Source organism: Brassica rapa, chromosome A05 (genome assembly GCF_000309985.2).
Source record: "Brassica rapa cultivar Chiifu-401-42 chromosome A05, CAAS_Brap_v3.01, whole genome shotgun sequence".
Classification (NCBI taxonomy): domain Eukaryota; kingdom Viridiplantae; phylum Streptophyta; class Magnoliopsida; order Brassicales; family Brassicaceae; genus Brassica; species Brassica rapa.
The window spans coordinates 174,167-192,396 of record NC_024799.2 but is presented as its reverse complement, the minus strand read 5'-3'; the positions used below and the strand labels follow the sequence as shown (position 1 = coordinate 192,396).

The 18,230-nt window shown below is 36.9% G+C and overlaps 4 protein-coding genes and 1 pseudogene across 5 annotated transcripts; 4 read left to right on the top strand and 1 right to left on the bottom strand.

The window, feature by feature from the left end:
* The first annotated feature begins 398 nt into the window (after positions 1-398).
* On the top strand, positions 399-2,279 carry LOC103866361 (blue-light photoreceptor PHR2). The gene is made up of 4 exons (XM_009144269.3): positions 399-1,465; positions 1,543-1,787; positions 1,864-1,929; positions 2,021-2,279. Exons 1-4 carry the CDS (start codon positions 494-496, stop codon positions 2,103-2,105), a joined length of 1,368 nt encoding a protein of 455 aa, XP_009142517.1. The 5' UTR covers positions 399-493; the 3' UTR covers positions 2,106-2,279.
* A 160-nt stretch (positions 2,280-2,439) lies between these two features.
* Positions 2,440-5,432, bottom strand: LOC103866360 (magnesium/proton exchanger). Of its 2 annotated transcripts, none has more exons than XM_009144268.3 (9): positions 5,226-5,432; positions 4,472-4,906; positions 4,231-4,406; positions 4,010-4,128; positions 3,744-3,910; positions 3,543-3,658; positions 3,200-3,416; positions 2,992-3,121; positions 2,440-2,909 (listed from the first exon to the last, which is right to left on the bottom strand). In XM_009144268.3, exons 2-9 carry the CDS (start codon positions 4,860-4,862, stop codon positions 2,612-2,614), a joined length of 1,614 nt encoding a protein of 537 aa, XP_009142516.1. In that variant the 5' UTR covers positions 4,863-4,906; positions 5,226-5,432; the 3' UTR covers positions 2,440-2,611. The 2 variants fall into 2 exon arrangements, with proteins under 2 accessions (XP_009142516.1, XP_033148021.1); XM_033292130.1 differs by having other exon boundaries at positions 5,177-5,383.
* A 1,527-nt stretch (positions 5,433-6,959) lies between these two features.
* On the top strand, positions 6,960-8,532 carry LOC103866359 (60S ribosomal protein L7a-1). Its single transcript, XM_009144267.3, has 4 exons — positions 6,960-7,116; positions 7,403-7,945; positions 8,047-8,139; positions 8,239-8,532. The coding sequence occupies exons 1-4, from the start codon at positions 7,114-7,116 to the stop codon at positions 8,368-8,370; spliced, it is 771 nt and encodes a 256-aa protein (XP_009142515.1). The 5' UTR covers positions 6,960-7,113; the 3' UTR covers positions 8,371-8,532.
* A 126-nt stretch (positions 8,533-8,658) lies between these two features.
* On the top strand, positions 8,659-11,165 carry LOC103866358 (SWI/SNF complex subunit SWI3A). The gene is made up of 7 exons (XM_009144265.3): positions 8,659-8,976; positions 9,058-9,563; positions 9,642-10,076; positions 10,216-10,358; positions 10,437-10,489; positions 10,576-10,721; positions 10,804-11,165. The coding sequence occupies exons 1-7, from the start codon at positions 8,892-8,894 to the stop codon at positions 10,978-10,980; spliced, it is 1,545 nt and encodes a 514-aa protein (XP_009142513.1). The 5' UTR covers positions 8,659-8,891; the 3' UTR covers positions 10,981-11,165.
* Positions 11,166-11,396: 231 nt separating this feature from the next.
* Positions 11,397-13,317, top strand: LOC103866357 (annotated as a pseudogene).
* The last annotated feature ends 4,913 nt before the right edge of the window (positions 13,318-18,230 follow it).

Sequence of the window (18,230 nt, the reverse complement as noted above, 5' to 3'; positions counted from 1 at the left end):
ATATGGTATTAATATATCTTTGATATACGTGAAAGAAATGATCAATAACAGTGGAAATGTATAGCAAAGAGAAACTATTACACCAAAAAACATTACATCATCCAAATTTCAATTCTCTTATTATTCAAGCTTTGTCTTTGTAAAGTTCTATGTTAGTTTATTTATAAAAATTGTTGTTTCAAAATAAAATAACATTTCAATGTAAATGTTCGCAAAGGTAATGTAATAATTAAATAGATATATATAATTTTTTTTGTTGTAAATGTCAACAGAAAACCAACATCTCTATTAAAAAAAACATGATATATACATTTGGGCCTTTTTTTCTTTACCTTTGATACCCATTGGGCTTGAATACGACCAAAAAAAGAAGATTAAAAAAAATGTTAAATGACAAAACAGAAATGAAGAAAAAGAGGTAGAGAATCGTCGATAGCTTATCGTCCTCACTCTCTCAGACACAGTCGTCTCTTCTTCTCTCTAATCCAGAAAAATGGAATCGAAGGTGGTAGTAGACGGAGAAACGAAATCGACAGAAGAAGAAGAAGCACACGCCATTGTCACTTGTCCTTGTCTACCAATCGCCTCGCTGTCTCTCTCCTTCTCTCCCTTATCAACAACAACAACACAGTTTAGATTCGCACACCTCTTCGCACATCATCCAAACAAGGTCAAGATCCCAACGCAGGCCTCTTACCTCACACACCTCTCCCTTTCCTCCCTTTCGTCTCCTTCTCCTCCTTTGCCTTCCCGAATCTCCTTCAAATCCACCTTCTCCGCCAACCCCCTCCACTCCCCTCTCTCCATCGTCCCCCGCCGCCCCCTCGACCCCTCCTCCGCCGCCGCCCTCCGCCGATCCGCCGTCGTCTGGTTCCGAAACGACCTCCGCGTCCACGACAACGAGTGTCTCAACTCCGCCAACGACGAGTGCCTCTCCGTTCTCCCCGTTTACTGCTTCGACCCTCGCGACTACGGCAAATCCTCCTCCGGCTTCGACAAGACGGGTCCCTTCCGCGCCCAGTTTCTCATCGAGTCCGTCTCCGAGCTCCGGAAGAATCTCGAGGCCAGAGGGTCGAACCTCGTCGTCAGGGTCGGGAAACCGGAAGCTGTTCTGGTGGAATTGGCTAAGGAGATCGGAGCCGACGCGGTTTACGCTCACAGGGAAGTGTCTCACGACGAGGTTAAGGCGGAAGGGAAGATAGAGAGTGCTATGAAGGAGGAAGGCGTTGAAGTTAAGTTCTTTTGGGGAAGCACTCTCTATCATTTAGACGACTTGCCTTTCAAAGTTGAAGACTTGCCTTCCAACTACGGAGCCTTCAAGGACAAAGTTGAGAAGCTTGAGATTAGGAAGACGATCGCAGCTTTGGATCAGTTGAAAAGCTTGCCCTCTCGTGGAGACGTTCAGCTTGGCGATATTCCTTCTCTCTTGGACCTCGGCATCAACCCTAGTGCCCGAACCAGCCAGGTTTGTTGTGCTTTATTTGATTCCCCCTACTATGTGTTAGCATTTAGAAAGTTGGAAACTTTGTTTGTTCTGTCTAGGAGGGGAAACCGACGATGGTTGGAGGAGAGACAGAGGCGTTGACTAGGCTAAAGAGCTTTGCAGCTGATTGTCAAGCTCGTTTGGCCAAGGGAGGCAATCAGAAAGGAGGGAATAACAGTGTGTTTGGTGCAAACTTCTCTTGCAAGATCTCTCCTTGGTTAGCCATGGGAAGCATCTCTCCTCGTTCCATGTTTGACGAGCTCAAGAAAACTATTTCTGCTTCAACCACCCCTTCAGCTCCAAGGTAAATGGTCGCTCTTTCAAGGTTGACATATTAAAGGGGTAGTTTTAGCAAATACTTTGAAAATGATTTTTATCAGGAACGGACCAGGAGATACGGGATTGAACTGGTTGATGTATGAGTTGCTATGGAGAGATTTCTTCAGGTGAGCGAGCTCCTGCTTACTTTCAACTTATCAAACATGTAGAATTTGTCTTTTGTCTGAATCTATCCTTCTTTTGATAACTTGGGAACAGGTTTATAACGAAGAAGTACAGCTCGGCCAAGACGCAGGTGGAGGAGCCTGGTCCTGCTACAGCATGTACCGGCGCTCTTGCTTAAACCCTTCAAAATTATAACCCCCTATCTGGTCTATCCCATAGTTTTTGTAGTTGTGAATTTATCTGCTATCTGAGGCAGGACTTAACTGCTACATCTTTTGAAACCTGAGAATGTCCGGAGAATTGAATCATAAGCTCATTTTGTTTGCTTGATCATGTTGTCGCTTTCTAGTTCCAAAACATTTGTGATACGATACGATTCGATCCGATCCATTGGTGTTATCACCAAGTTGAGAGGGCTAAGAATGTATTTGTGATGCTAATAAAAGTAAAAAGCACACGAAAATAATCAAAATTTGCAATCCTAACTACTACTATTTTTATGCGTTAATGGATCGTAGAAAAACCACTACATTAAATCTGACCAACCCTTCTGTATAGCCAGTAGTGATTCCAACCCAGTTCATTTTCAATATGCTTTAGGTTTGTAATACATGTTTAGCCAACTGCCATGCAAATTATTACAGGTAACTAGTTTCTCCTTGCCTTTTGATTGCTTCTACTTTTTTATATGATGCCTGAAACTTTCAAAGAAGAAAGAACAACGAAGATGACCCAAAGCAACATGAAATAAACAGAAGTAAGCCAAGCCCACAGCCTTGGACCTCCAAGCTCAGCTCCTATAATCAACCTTCTCAACACCAGCACCACTATGCATCCCACTGATGTCGCAAAGAATATCAGCAGAGAGAAGCTTAGTCCTTTCGCATTTTCTATGTATAGAGGCTCTCTGTATGCAAAGTAGTTGTACACTGTGTTTATCAGCCACGGAACTCCAATCCCCACATATATGTTCACCGAGTTACTGCAACAACAAAAAAATAATAAGATCATTGGAACATCTTTTTGATTAGTTTGAAATGGCTTTTGAGTTTTTTCTTTTTAACCTGCAGGTGATGTTTGCTATGGCTGAATCTGCTGTGAGTTGTCGCTCTGCAGCAATTTTACTTGCTACTAAATCTGGCCATGAAGTTCCAGCTGCTAGTGCTGTGAATGCTATCACATATGGGTTTACACCTGCAAGAGTTACAATTGTTCAAAAGCTAATATTATATTGAATCTTTTGATGGAAGCTTTATGTGTGTGTGTGTGTACCAGTGACACAGCTTATAAGGTCGGTAAATCTTGTGACAACAAAGGCTACTCCGCTGATGAAGAGAAGCGAGCAGATAAAAGCGATCCAACCGTGAGCAATGTTGCAAGGTGGCACAAATGCAAAAACAATTTTCCAAGGGGCAAGGACCAATTGCCAAAAGGATTTGGCTATTCGAAGGTAAATGCTATCAATTTTCTTGGATTCAGATGTTTCCAACTGTTTTGATTAGGGAATTGGAAGAGAAACAAGTTAAGACACTTGTGTTGATAATGATCTAAAACCCCCACAAGGGGGTATGGTATAGAAGAATCTAAAAGCACACGGTAGGCTGAAGACTCTTACCGTGATTGCATCTACGAATTGCTGTTTCCAAGTGTCAAAAACAGTAGCATTCTTGGCCATACGCTTACTCGTAGAAGATCCTACTGGAGTATCTGCCACTGTATGATATGTGATCCCTACAAAGGTGTTCGTTACAGGGAAGTTTTAATATTATACAACAGTCACAGAGATAGCGTGGATTAGTAATTACGCTGAAGTTACCTGCATCATTGGTAGCTGAATGAATAGAGAAGATATCAACAATGTTTCCGTTTCCTGGTTCAACAGCTCTCTGAGCAGCATCCGAATACACGTCATGAACATCATTGTCATCTTTTGATGTATCAATCTCCTCTGGAACCCACTCCTCTGGCCTATCACCTCTTGACCTTTTTTGATAATCATATACAAACACAAAGATTCAAATCATTAGCGGAAATCCATTTTGCAGAAACTAGTAGTACTATAGGCTGGAGAAGAAACCCCACATTGGTAAAGACAAGTAAGGCCAACGCTTGTCTTGCGCATACGCATGAACTAGAAGTAAACCGTATTGCAGGACCGTTAATAATGCCTCCACAAGTGTAACTACATTTGGTGACCACACCTTTGTGACACATGAAAAGAAACACCATCTTAAGACCACGTTCATTGAGTACTAAACTTCAACAGAACATGTTTAGGCAGGTAGTTTCACAGTAAACACTACCTCAAGGATTATGTATAGCCAAATGTAAGCCCAAAAAGACCAAACCAGCTCGACTAGCCAAACACCTAAGTCGGATATCTTTTTGAGTTCTCCAGCTTTAGGCATCAGGACACAAACAGCATGGATAGGGAAAAGATCAAAAGCAGCTGAGCCAACAAGTGTTCCAGGACCAAGACCTATACAAACAAAACAACAATGTGTCAAGACTTTTAGAGCTAAAAAGTCAAGTACAAGACGAGACCTCCAGCATAGCGCTCGCCCATGTTGCGAAAAGCATCGATAGTAGCCAGAGATATCTGAGGGAAGCTAGTTCCAAACGCCAACAAACTGATGTCTGCGATGGTAAAGTTCCAAACTTTCTTGTAGGTGATGACTTGAGCTTTAGTAACGGGGTCAACTGAAACCACTTTACGGGAATGTTTCACCACATTCTCCATAGATTTGAAGAACCTTGCGGTGATGGCTGACAAGCCGATGAAGCAGTAGGCGAGACCGAGAAAATACAAGACAGCTCGGAGACCATCAGATAGATTGCTTTCTCCGGGGAATAGAAAGTAGCTTTCGCATCTTACATGGCCAAGAACCTTAGAAGACTGCTGCAGCTCTTGAGTCTGGTTAAGAATCGAGGCCATTGTAGGATGATGATAACACTTGTGCTCTCACTGGGGAAAAGAATCTGCCACATGCAACGATTATAATCCAATATAAAAGCGAAACAAACGGAGCATGCAAGTAAAAATCCAATGTACCAGAATAAAAAAAAAAAAAAAAAAAAAGCTACTTTCTAGTCTCGGGAGATTTGCATGTGTGTGTGAAATCAAAATCCAGACAGAGATCAAAAGATTGGGTTCTTAAAACCTCACGAACAAATCTCAGGCAAGTTAGAAGAGAGAGAGCATATAAGCAATGAAGAAGGTAAATCTGAAGAAACAGAGTAACTCATAACCACCACGTGTGGAAATGGAAGAAATAGAAACAAATCAATGCTAACGTACCGGAGAAAATCTCGGTGAACGGCATTCACAATCCGCCGATCACGGGAGAAGGATTCCGAGGAGACAAGTTGATTGGATTTGGCGGTGGCGACTTGCGAGCCATTTATTTATATTGTTTGTAATCAAGGCTTTCTTTCTAATCGAAAATCAAAATCCCATCCCTGCATGACGGACGACTCTTCCACAAATGTATCTCTGCACGGATCTGTGACCGACACGTGGCCACAAATTATTTGATGTCTTTGTTGACTTCGTGAGATTTAACTTTATCGCCTTAATTTGGCAAGTTATAAGAATATCAGACCCTTATTATAATTTTTTTTATTATTAATTTTAAGAATAACATAATTTATAGCATCATATCTTTTCACATGTAATCGATTAATGAGTTTGTATATCATCCTTGAAACGTTTGCTTCCAACATAAAATCTCTCACATATGAGACCAAGATTTTTGAGATTTATGCCTCCGACTCCGAGCTAGTATTTATATCTGCTTAAAATTTGTATTTTCTTATAAATATTTTTGCAAGCCTCACGTGAAACCAAAACTACAAGTAATTTTGGGAATTACATCCTCGATATATATGTTCACATAAGTAAATCATAATTATTTGAGTAGTTGGTCTACACTTTTCTTTGATATATTTAGTGAGCTATTTAATATTATCTGATGTGTGAGATTGACAGCAATCCACCTTATTATTTATCACGTGTAAACTAGAAAGATCAATATTGACATTGAAACATTTTTTTAAAAGAACATTGCAACATTTGCTTACCAAAAAAGAAAAAAGAAAAAGAGAATCTCACACGAGGACGATAGTTTTGCGATTTATCCCCCGGAGCCTGTACATATTTGCTTATTTTTGTCAACCATGAACCATACAACGTTTGCTTCGAGAGTCACGTGAAACCAAAACTATGTAATATTGGATACATATCTGCTAATATTCCTGGTGGTAAACTTATGTATCATTTATACATACATAAGAAAATAATTATTTTGCGGTGATTAGCAAATAGTTGATGCACATTCGCTTATTTTAGCTATTTAATAGTAGTAGTTGATGTGTGACATTCATGACACGGTGACACCTATGACCTATTCATCACGTGTAATTTGTGGGACTCCAAATTGTCCAAAATATGTGTTCGTTGTCATGGTATGTTATTACGTGCTAATATCATCCAACGCACGTCATAATTATATAGATTTTAATTTTATCGAGATATCATTTTGATGATATACGCGCAGCAGTGTAATTGGATTCAGTAGCCAACGTCTTACGGTCAAGCCAATTTTGATAACAAGCTTCTACGTCACCGCCGTTTAAAAAAACTACATTTTGCTTCAACTCTCTCCCTCCTTTTTAATACCAATTAATTCGAACCGTCTTTGTTAATAAGTAGAAGACTATTCGAATCAAGCTGCATTTGGTATTATCAATGATCAGATCATCATCAATAACGAGCCTTGTGTAGGTCGGAATTGCTATTGTTTCTCCAATTCTCCTTATGGTTTAACTCGTTTCTGTTTTAATGTTGTAATAACTTGGTGTTAGTGTTCCTTTTGAAGAAAAACGAATAAAACATTGAAGAACTTGAATTGTTGTTATTTTTTAGAAATATATTTTAAAAAAAAACTTGAATTGTTGTTGTTGCCTTGTTGACATGCAACGTGAAAATAAACATGTAAGTAGTAAGTTAATAAATCTAGAGACAAAATGAAATAAGGGTATATATGTAATTTAAACTTGAATCAAAAGTAAAGAAACCCTATCAGTTGAGCTATATATAAAGGCAAAACCCTAAGAAACATTTCCTTTTGACTCAGCCGTCCGTTTGAGAGACCACATCATTTGGAGTGCAGCACAGGAGAGCGACGATGGTACATCTCTCTTCGCTCTCTTTGTTTGTTTATACGTTCTTTTGATTTGATGGAGATCTTGTAGTAGTAGTTTAGTTCCATGGTAGAATCAACGGAATAGATCTCAATTCGTATGGTATGAGCCATTTTAACATCCTCCTAGATGCTTTCGCTTGAACATACTTACGGTGAAGACTAGCATTACTGACCTGCTTAGATTTTGCGGATTGTTAGGTTTGGTATAAAAGAGCTAATGAATGCATTCCGAACTTCATTTGAACTGATTACGCCTCGATTTGGTTGTTAGGCCCCAAAGAGAGGAGTGAAGGTAGCTGCCAAGAAGAAGACTGAGAAAGTAACCAACCCTCTATTTGAGAGGAGGCCGAAGCAATTTGGTATTGGTGGTGCTTTGCCTCCCAAGAAGGACTTGACTCGCTACATCAAATGGCCAAAGTCTATCCGTCTCCAGAGGCAGAAGCGCATCCTCAAGCAGAGGCTCAAGGTCCCTCCGGCATTGAACCAGTTCACCAAGACCCTTGACAAGAACCTTGCAACCCAGCTTTTCAAGGTTCTGATGAAGTACAGGCCAGAGGACAAGGCCGCAAAGAAGGATCGTCTTCTGAAAAAGGCTCAAGCCGAGGCTGAGGGAAAGCCTTCTGAATCCAAGAAGCCCATTGTCGTCAAGTATGGGCTCAACCACGTCACTTACCTCATCGAGCAGAACAAGGCGCAGCTTGTTGTCATTGCTCACGATGTTGACCCCATCGAGCTGGTCGTCTGGCTGCCTGCTCTTTGCAGAAAGATGGAAGTGCCTTACTGCATTGTTAAAGGCAAATCTCGTCTTGGAACGGTATGTTTATATAACTCGCCTCTCTCTACATAGGTTTTACATTTCATATTAGTGTTTGTCTGCACACTACACTCTTAACCCTGATTTATTATTACATCCAGGTCGTTCACCAGAAGACTGCTGCTTGCTTGTGTTTGACCACGGTCAAGAACGAGGACAAGCTAGAGTTCAGCAAGATCCTTGAGGCCATCAAGGTAAATTAGCTTCTTCCGTTGACAATAGAATAATGGTGAATTGCAGAAAACATTTTTACTAAATTATGATGTTTAACTTTTGTTTTTTTGGGTGTGTAGGCAAACTTCAACGACAAGTACGAGGAGTACAGGAAGAAATGGGGTGGAGGCATCATGGGATCCAAATCTCAGGCGAAGACAAAGGCCAAGGAAAGGGTTCTTGCAAAGGAGGCTGCCCAGAGGATGAACTAAGAAGGGATCTATTCTTCTTATTGCGAAGTTTTTTTGTTTAGCTGTTGGAACTCTTTGTTTTCTTTTATGGATGTTTTGCAATTTCTTCGGACCGTTCCCATCTTCTTGAAGCTTAATTATCTTTATGGTGTGTCTGCCAATTTTAAACTTGTTTGGTGGTTATTTTGACATCAAATCCCTTTTGATTAAAAAAAAAAACTCAAATAGCAGATTAAAATGACACTGCCAAAATTAACCAAGTCAAATGAATCTTTGGACAAAAAAAATAAATGGGCTCGAATCCGATAGATAATGGCATTGACTCTTGGGCTTTGACAAAGAGGTTAACAGCTTGGGCCTGGTTCTTGTTAAAATTTACCCAAGTTCCTGCAAGGTTAGAAGAAGTAATTAGGAAATTGACCCTTTGATTTTAATTTATCGTGTCAGAAGTTTAGATATAGTGATATTGACAGAGAGAGAGAGAGATTCAAGGGGGCTGAATAGATTTGGAGGGAATCTGTGTTGTTGTAAGGAAGGAGGAGATGGAAGTGACGACAGATCGAAGCAGCAGCAAAGACGCAGAGCTTGAGCTTGAGCTTGAGCTCTACACCATCCCTGCTCAATCCAGTATGTCTCCTTCAACTCTTTATATATCTCTAACATCGTTTTAGATCTTTCTATTTTGCGATTGATAATGGTTGGTGATAGGTTGGTTCGTATGGGATGATATACACGAAATCGAGAGACGCGAGTTTACTGAGTTCTTCAGTGAGAGCTCTATCACTCGAACCCCAAAGGTCTACAAGGAGTACAGAGATTTCATCATCAACAAGTACAGAGAAGACACCTCTCGCAGGCTCACCTTCACCAGCATCCGCAAGTACCTCATCGGCGATGTCAATTTGCTCCGCAAAGTGTTTCTCTTCCTCGAAAAATGGGGTTTGATCAATTTCCTCCAGAAAAGTGATGATGTGGTAGTGGAGGAGAGTGAAGCTAAGATCGAACAAGGGACCACCCCCGCTGGGATTCGAGTTACTTCTACCCCTAATTCTACGAGACCTGTTATCGCACCTCCCCTTGTTGAGGAAAGAGCTGAGCCTGCCCTCACATTTCCCCCATTGACCTCTTACTCAGATGTTTTCAAGAAGCCTGCGTTGGTTTGTGGACAACCTTGTCCTTCTCATTCTGCTGCTTTCTATGAACATAATAACAAGGTTACTTTTTCCTTTTTTTCTATGTTTGTTTATGGATTGGCTTGTCTTTTCTTTCTTAACATACAAGATGTTTGGCAGAGTAACTTATGCGACAAGTGTTTCAAGAATGGGGGGGAGAACAATTCCGCAGAGTTGATTGGCAGTTCTGCTGCAGCTGCCTGGACCGAGGAAGAGACCCTTCTCTTGCTAGAATCTGTGCTCAAACATGGAGATGACTGGGAACTCGTTGCACAAAGTGTTTCTACTAAGTCTAGACTTGACTGTATCTCCAAGCTCATTGAGCTCCCGTTTGGAGACTTTCTGATGGGTTCTGCCTCCGGAAGACTCAGATCCTCTGTCCCCACCGAGGATGAACACCTTTCGTCTCCATCCAATCTTGTGGAACAGATGAAAACTGACGGACAAGAACACAAGGAAACAGAGACGAGGGAAGAAAATGAAGAAGATGAGCCTCCAGCAAAAAGGAAACGTGCTGCAATGATGTCAGATGGTGATAGTTACCTTATGAAACAGGTTAATAAACCGTTTGCCTTGTGTTCATCATATTATCTTTCCATAGTTGAGTGTAATACTCGGACTTCTCAACTGTAGCAAAGAGTGGCTTTACTGGAACCAAAAAGAGATTTCAATATTTGCATATATTGTGCAACAGGTCGCAGCAATGGCATGCAAAGTTGGTCCATCTGTCACAACCGCTGCTGCAAAAGCTGCAATTGCTGCTCTTTGTGATGAAGCCTCTTGTCCTAAAGATATTTTCGAAACAACCAGTGATTACAAAAATTCTGCGGCTGACAGGTTTGATTCTCCAACCCTCCTTAATTTGCTTCTCATGTCGTTGCCAAGTCTAAATGTTAAGCTTTCGATATTTCACAGATCTGTTGGAGACAAAGATACATCAGATATTGAGGAACAGCAAGAAGAGAAAGGTAAATTCTATTATCCAATTAGTGTTTATAATGAAAAGCTCAAGACGTTTTTAGATTTTTATAATACTTATTAATTAACGATGCAGAGGGGCTTGAGGACCTACCCGTAGGTTTAAGGATGAGAGTGTCAGTGGCAACAGCTCTTGGAGCCGCGGCTGCTCATGCAAAAGTCCTGGCTGATCAAGAAGAAAGAGAGATGGAATTGTTAGTTGCGAGTGTAATTGACCAACAGGTAGGTTGCTTGGTTCGAACAGAAGATTATTTGTTGTGTTGTGTCTTGACCACAGTCGTTCTGTTTTTTAATTGAAATGAAGCTGAAGAAGATGAAGAGCAAGTTGAAGTTTCTGGAGGAGTTGGAAGTGATAATGGATGCGGAAGAGAAAGTGATGGAGGGGGCAAAGGAAACAATTATCCAAGAGAGGATTAGCGTTCTGCAAAGCGCGTTTAGTGGCGGTATTACCAAACGTTGGGATCATACTTGCGTGAAATAAATAATGATCCTTCTAATTAATGTAGATCAAGGATTTGTTAGTCCGTAGGAGGGGAGGATTGATGGTTGAGAGATTAAAGATGGACTTGTTTGTGTTCACTTTTGGCCTTTTCTTTATGGTGTCTCTTTGTTGTTACTACATGTATGAGAGAGACTACGGTAAAGAAATAATTGAATGTTTAAAAATGGGTGTGAGGTCCAACGATCTCCACTACATTGACCGCGAGAGTAGCAAAACGGCAATAAAGGAAAAAAAAATACAAGTATAAAAGAAACGAGGCAGTAATGAGTAAGGCTCTTTTTGCTGTATCAATAAAAATAAATAGTGAATAATATCAGACCTAAAAAAAAAACTTGGTGGGCAAGGCTATTTCTCTGTATTAATGGGAGATGTTTTAGGTGGAGAAGATTGAAGATCATTAGTTCTCTCTTGGCTTTTTTTGTTTTTTGGTTTAACAGCACTCACTCATATGTCTTTGTTTCTCAGCCGTCTTGGAGTGAGAAGATCCTCCTCTGTTTCTCTTCTTCTCTCTAAGGCCTTGTCAACTAATTCCTTGCGGCGGCAAACCCCTCCTTGTTCCATCATGGGCGCTATTCCTAGTGAAAACGGTCTAGGAAGACTCGAAGTTGCCTATGCTAATCAACGTTCCGTGACTGATCTTGACAAGATGATACCTTTGGAGTTGGTGTTTAAAGAATATGATGATGAAAAAACCCTAACGATAGGGGCATCTCATGGGTGGATAGCTACTCTGAAGGAAGATGGAATCCTGCGTCTCGTAGACGATCTAAACCCTGTAGCATCGGATGCAAATCCGAAACGTATCCCTCTGCCTCCTCTTGTGACCCTTCCTCATTGCCAAACCAATATCATCACCAACGTGTCAATGTCATCATCTTCTCCAGAGGATGATGAGGACTGTGTCGTGGCTGTCAAGTTCTTAGGACCTCAGCTCAGCTTTTTGCAAACCAGCTGGTCAGAGTCCCGAGTGGACCAACATTAAGATCGAAAACCCTTGCTTCTGCTCCTCCTCCCGTGTCATGTTCTCGGATCTGGAGGACACCTCATCGGGTCATGGGACCCTTGCTGGCAGCGATGACCCCAAGCTGCACAAAGTACAGTTCCAAAACCTTACTAAGCTTCACATGGCCACACGTGAGCTTATGGATTCGTGCTTCACGATCGAGCACTTGGTTGAGTCAAGACCCACCCGTGAGACTTTCTTGGTTAAGCAGTACAAGAAGACAGCGAAGAACAAGGAAGGTGTTGACATAATGAAAACAGAATTTTTAATGGTGTTCAAGCTAGACGATGAAGGAAACGCTGTCTACACTCAAGACATGGGAGATCTCGCCATGTTCCTCTCAATGTCTGAACCTTTCTGTGTCCCTGCTTCTTCCTTTCCTGGCAGCATGTTCCGTAACAACGTTATCATCTATGATTATGATGAAATGGGAATTGTGGATGTGTCTGACATCCCCTTCTATCTCCATAGTGTAAGTGGTCCACATAGTGTTCCTTATCAGATTCCACCTCAAGATATCGAAAACTAGTTTTTTGGAGATTGTTATATGTATTAATTCTCTTTGGAGAAATTTCTGCTATATTACTATCAGAGACATGTTACTTTTTGAACTATATCCAAATTGTTATCTTCTCCTCCTTTGAAATTAGTTTGATCTTACGAATCTTGTGATAGCAACTGCATGAGATGAAGCATCTCTGGAGTTTTTCTGCCATTCTTTTGCCAATTAATCGAATGCCCCTTTTATGGTTTTAGACATCTTTGGTGTTACATCTCTCCCTGTAGCTTCTTCATGGAAAGCTGGATAGTGCATCCATAAACCCTCTTTTTTATAAAAAAAAGTTACCTTTTTTTTTTACCGCAAATAAAAGGATCTTAAATATTTACTATCCACGTTGCGTTGTAATCTTCAGACAAAGAATCATGAGAAGTAGGAAATTAGGAAAATGCCTAAGGTAAACTTATTGTGAGCTTTCGAATTGAGCCTGATGGATGGAAATGAACGTACTGTCCTTCTTGGGTTTAGACTTTAGTTTGTGTAGGCATAGTGTAGAATAGAACTTTGTGTGGGGGAAGGGATCAACAACTATTAAATCGCTATTTGCTAGAGAAACTGGGACAAAAAAAAGTTCCAAACATCTTTGAACTTCATCATATATTGGGAAATGATGCAACTATGCATTAAAAAAATATTTTAATATTTTTGATTTTTTTTCAAAATTTATGTGTTAGTAATCCCTACGAAAATATTGAATTTTCGGTAAATGCTCAATATACTGAAGTCTATGATCTTTAGTGTTGTTTTATAATTTCTAAATACATTCTACATTTGTATTAATGTATATTAAACTCTCTTTCATGGTACATGAGAATCGTTTTAAGTTTTTGTCAATTAATTTAGTAAAATTTCGTAATACTCCCTAAATTGGTGGACTAAGCACTATAAAATCGCTATTTTTTTAGAGAAACGAAGACAACAAAAGTTCCAAACATCTTTGAACTTCATCATATGTTGGTGAAAGATGCAACTATACATTAAAACAATATTTTCATATTTTTTGAATTTTTCTCAAAATCTGTGTTAACCCCTACGAAAATATTGAATTTTCGGTAAATGCTCTATATACTGAAGCCTATGATCTTTAGTGTTGTTTTAAAATTTCTAAACACATTCTACATTTGTATTAATGTATATTAATCTCTCTTTCATGGTACATGGGAATCGTTTTAATTTTTTGTCAGTTAACTTAGTAAAATTCATAATACTACTTAAATTGGTGGACTAAGCACTATAACATCTCTATTTTTAGAGAAACAAAGACAATCAAAGTTTCAAACCTCTTTAAACTTCATCATATGTTGGCGAAGGATGCAACTATGCATTAAAACAATATTTTAATATTTTTTAAAATTTTCTCAAAATCTATATTTTAACCCTTACGAAAATATTGAATTTTCGGTAAATGCTCTATATACTAAAGCCTATGATCTTTAGTGTTGTTTTAAAATTTCTAAACACATTCTACATTTGTATTAATGTATATTAATCTCTCTTTCATGGTACATGAAAATCGTTTTAATTTTTGGTCAATTAACTTAGTAAAATTCATAATACTACTTAAATTGGTGGACTAAGCACTATAACATCTCTATTTTTAGAGAAACAAAGACAATCAAAGTTTCAAACCTCTTTGAACTTCATCATATGTTGGCGAAGGATGCAACTATGCATTAAAACAATATTTTAATATTTTTTAAAATTTTCTCAAAATCTATATTTTAACCCTTACGAAAATATTGAATTTTCGGTAAATGCTCTATATACTGAAGCCTATGATCTTTAGTGTTGTTTTAAAATTTCTAAACACATTCAACATTTGTATTAATGTATATTAATCTCTCTTTCATGGTACATGTGCATCATTTTTAGTTTTTGTCAAGTAATTTAGTAAAACTTCGTAATACTCCCTAATTGATGGACTAAGCACTATAAAATCGCTATTTCTTAGAGAAACGAAGACAACAAAAGTTCCAAACATCTTTGAACTTCATCATATGTTGGTGAATGATGCAACTATGCATTAAAACAGTATTTTCATAGTTTCAAAATTTTTTCAAAATCTATGTGTTAACCCCTACGAAAATATTGAATTTTTAGTAAATGCTCTATATACTGAAGCCTAGGATCTTTAGTGTTGTTTTAAATTTTCTAAACACATTCTACATTTGTATTAATGTATATTAACCTCTCTTTCATGGTACATGGGCATCGTTTTAAGTTTTTGTCAATTAATTTAGTAAAACTTCGTAATACTCCCTAAATTGGTGGACTAAACACTATAAAATCGCTATTTTTTAGAGAAACAAAGACAACAAAAGTTCCAAAAATCTTTGAACTTCATTATATGTTGGTGAATGATACAACTATACATTAAAACAATATTTTCATATTTATTGAATTTTTCTCAAAATCTATGTGTTAACCCCTATGAAAATATTGAATTTTCGGTAAATGCTCTATATACTGAAGCCTATGATCTTTAGTGTTGTTTTAAAATTTCTAAACACATTCTACATTTTTATTAATGTATATTAAACTCTCTTTCATGGTACATGGGCATCGTTTTAATTTTTTGTCAATTAATTTAGTAAAACTTCATAATACTCTCTAAATTGGTGGAGTAAGCACTATAAAATCCCTATTTTTTAGAGAAAAGAAGACAACAAAAGTTACAAACATCTTTGAACTTCAACATATGTTGGCGAAGGATGCAACTATGCATTAAACAATATTTTAATATTTTTTGAATTTTTTTCAAAATCTATGTGTTAACAACCCCTACGATAATATTGAATTTTCGGAAAATGCTTTAGATATTGAAGCCTATGACCTTTAGAGTTGTTTTTAAATTTTTAAACACATTCTTCATTTATATTAATGTATATTAAACTCTTTTTCATGGTACATGGGCATCGTTTTATATTTTTTGTCAATTAACTTAGTAAAATTTCATAATACTCCTTAAATAAGTGGACTAAACACTATAACATTGCTTTTTTTTAGAGAAACAAAGATAACAAAAGTTCCAAACCTCTTTGAACTTCATAATATGTTGGCGAAGGATGCAACTATGCATTACAACAACATTTTCATATTTTTTGAATTTTTCTCAAAATCTATGTGTTAACCTCCTACGAAAATATTGAATTTTTCGGTAAATCCTCTATATACCGAAGCCTATGATCTTTAGTGTTGTTTTAAAATTTCTAAACACATTCTATATTTGTATTAATGTATATTAATCTCTCTTTCATGGTACATGGGCATAGTTTTAAGTTTTTGTCAATTAATTTAGTAAAACTTTGTAATACTCCCTAAATTGGTGGACTAAGCACTATAAAATTGCTATATTTTAGAGAAAGGAAGACAAAAAAAGTTTCAAACCTCTTTGAACTTCATCATATGTTGGTGAAGGATGTAACTATGCATTAAAACAATATTTTCATATTTTTTTGAATTTTTCTCAAAATCTATGTGTTAACCCTTACGAAAATATTGAATTTTCGGTAAATGTTCTATATACTGAAGCCTATGATCTTTAGTGTTGTTTTAAAATTTCTAAACACATTATACATTTGTAATAATGTATATTAAACTCTCTTTCATGGTACATGGACATCGTTTAAGGTTTTTTGTTAATTAATTTTGTAAAATTTCGTAATACTCCATAAATTGGTGGACTAAGCACTATAAAATCGCTATTTTTTAGAGAAAGGAAGACAACAAAAGTTCCAAACCTCTTTGAATTTTATCATATGTTGGCGAAGGATGCAACTATGCAATAAAACAATATTTTCATATTTTTTGAATTTTTCTCAAGATCTATGTGTTAACTCCTACGAAAATATTAAATTTTCGGTAAATGCTCTATATACTGAAACGTATGATCTTTAATGTTGTTTTAAAATTTCTAAACACATTCTTCATTTGCATTAATGTATATTAATCTCTCTTTCATGGTACATGGGCATCGTTTTAAGTTTTTATCAATTAATTTAGTAAAACTTCGTAGTACTTCCTAAATTGGTGGAGTAAGCGCTATAAAATCCCTATTTTTTAGAGAAACGAAGACAACAAAAGTTTCAAACATCTTTGAACTTCATCATATGTTGGCGAAGGATGCAACTATGCATTAAACGATATTTTAATATTTTTTGAATTTTTCTCAAAATCTATGTGTTAACAACCCCTACGAAAATATTGAATTTTCGGAAAATGCTCTATATATTGAAACCTATGATCTTTAGAGTTGTTTGAAAATTTCTAAACACATTCTTCAATTGTATTAATGTATATTAATTTCTTTTTCATGGTACATGGGCATCGTTTTTAGTTTTTGTCAATTAATTTAGTAAAACTTCGTAATACTACCTAAATTGGTGGACTAAGCACTATAAAATCGCTATTTTAGAGAAACGAAGACAACAAAAATTCCAAACATCTTTGAACTTCATCATATGTTGGTGAAGGATGCAACTATGCATTAAAACAATAATTTCATATTTATTGAATTTTTCTCAAAATCTATGTGTTAATCCCTACGAAAATATTGAATTTTCGTAAAATGCTCTATATATTGAAGCCTATGATCTTTCGAGTTGTTTTAAATTTCTAAACACATTCTTCATTTGTATTAATGTATATTAATCTCTATTTCATGGTTCATGGACATTGTTTTGAGTTTTTGTCAATTAATTTAGTAAAACTTCGTAATACTCCCTAAATTGGTGGACTAAGCACTATAAAATCGCTATTTCTTAGAGAAACGAAGACAACAAAAGTTCCAAACATCTTTGAACTTCATCATATGTTGGTGAAGGATGCAACTATGCATTAAAACAGTATTTTCATATTTTCGAAATTTTCTCAAAATCTATGTGTTAACCCCTACGAAAATATTGAATTTTCAGTAAATGCTCTATATACTGAAGCCTAGGATCTTTAGTGTTGTTTTAAATTTTCTAAACACATTCTACATTTGTATTAATGTATATTAACCTCTCTTTCATGGTACATGGGCATCGTTTTAAGTTTTTGTCAATTAATTTAGTAAAACTTCGTAATACTCCCTAAATTGGTGGACTAAACACTATAAAATCGCTATTTTTTAGAGAAACAAAGACAACAAAAGTTCCAAACATCTTTGAACTTCATTATATGTTGGTGAATGATACAACTATACATTAAAACAATATTTTCATATTTATTGAATTTTTCTCAAAATCTATGTGTTAACCCCTATGAAAATATTGAATTTTCGGTAAATGCTCTATATACTGAAGCCAATGATCTTTAGTGTTGTTTTAAAATTTCTAAACACATTATACATTTGTATTAATGTATATTAAACTCTCTTTCATGGTACATGGGCATCGTTTTAATTTTTTGTCAATTAATTTAGTAAAACTTCGTAATACTCCCTAAATTGGTGGAGTAAGCACTATAAAATCCCTATTTTTTAGAGAAAAGAAGACAACAAAAGTTCCAAACATCTTTGAACTGCAACATATGTTGGCGAAGGATGCAACTATGCATTAAACAATATTTTAATATTTTTTGAATTTTTCTCAAAATCTATGTGTTAAAAACCCCTACGATAATATTGAATTTTCGGAAAATGCTCTTAATATTGAAACTATGCATTAAAACAGTATTTTCATATTT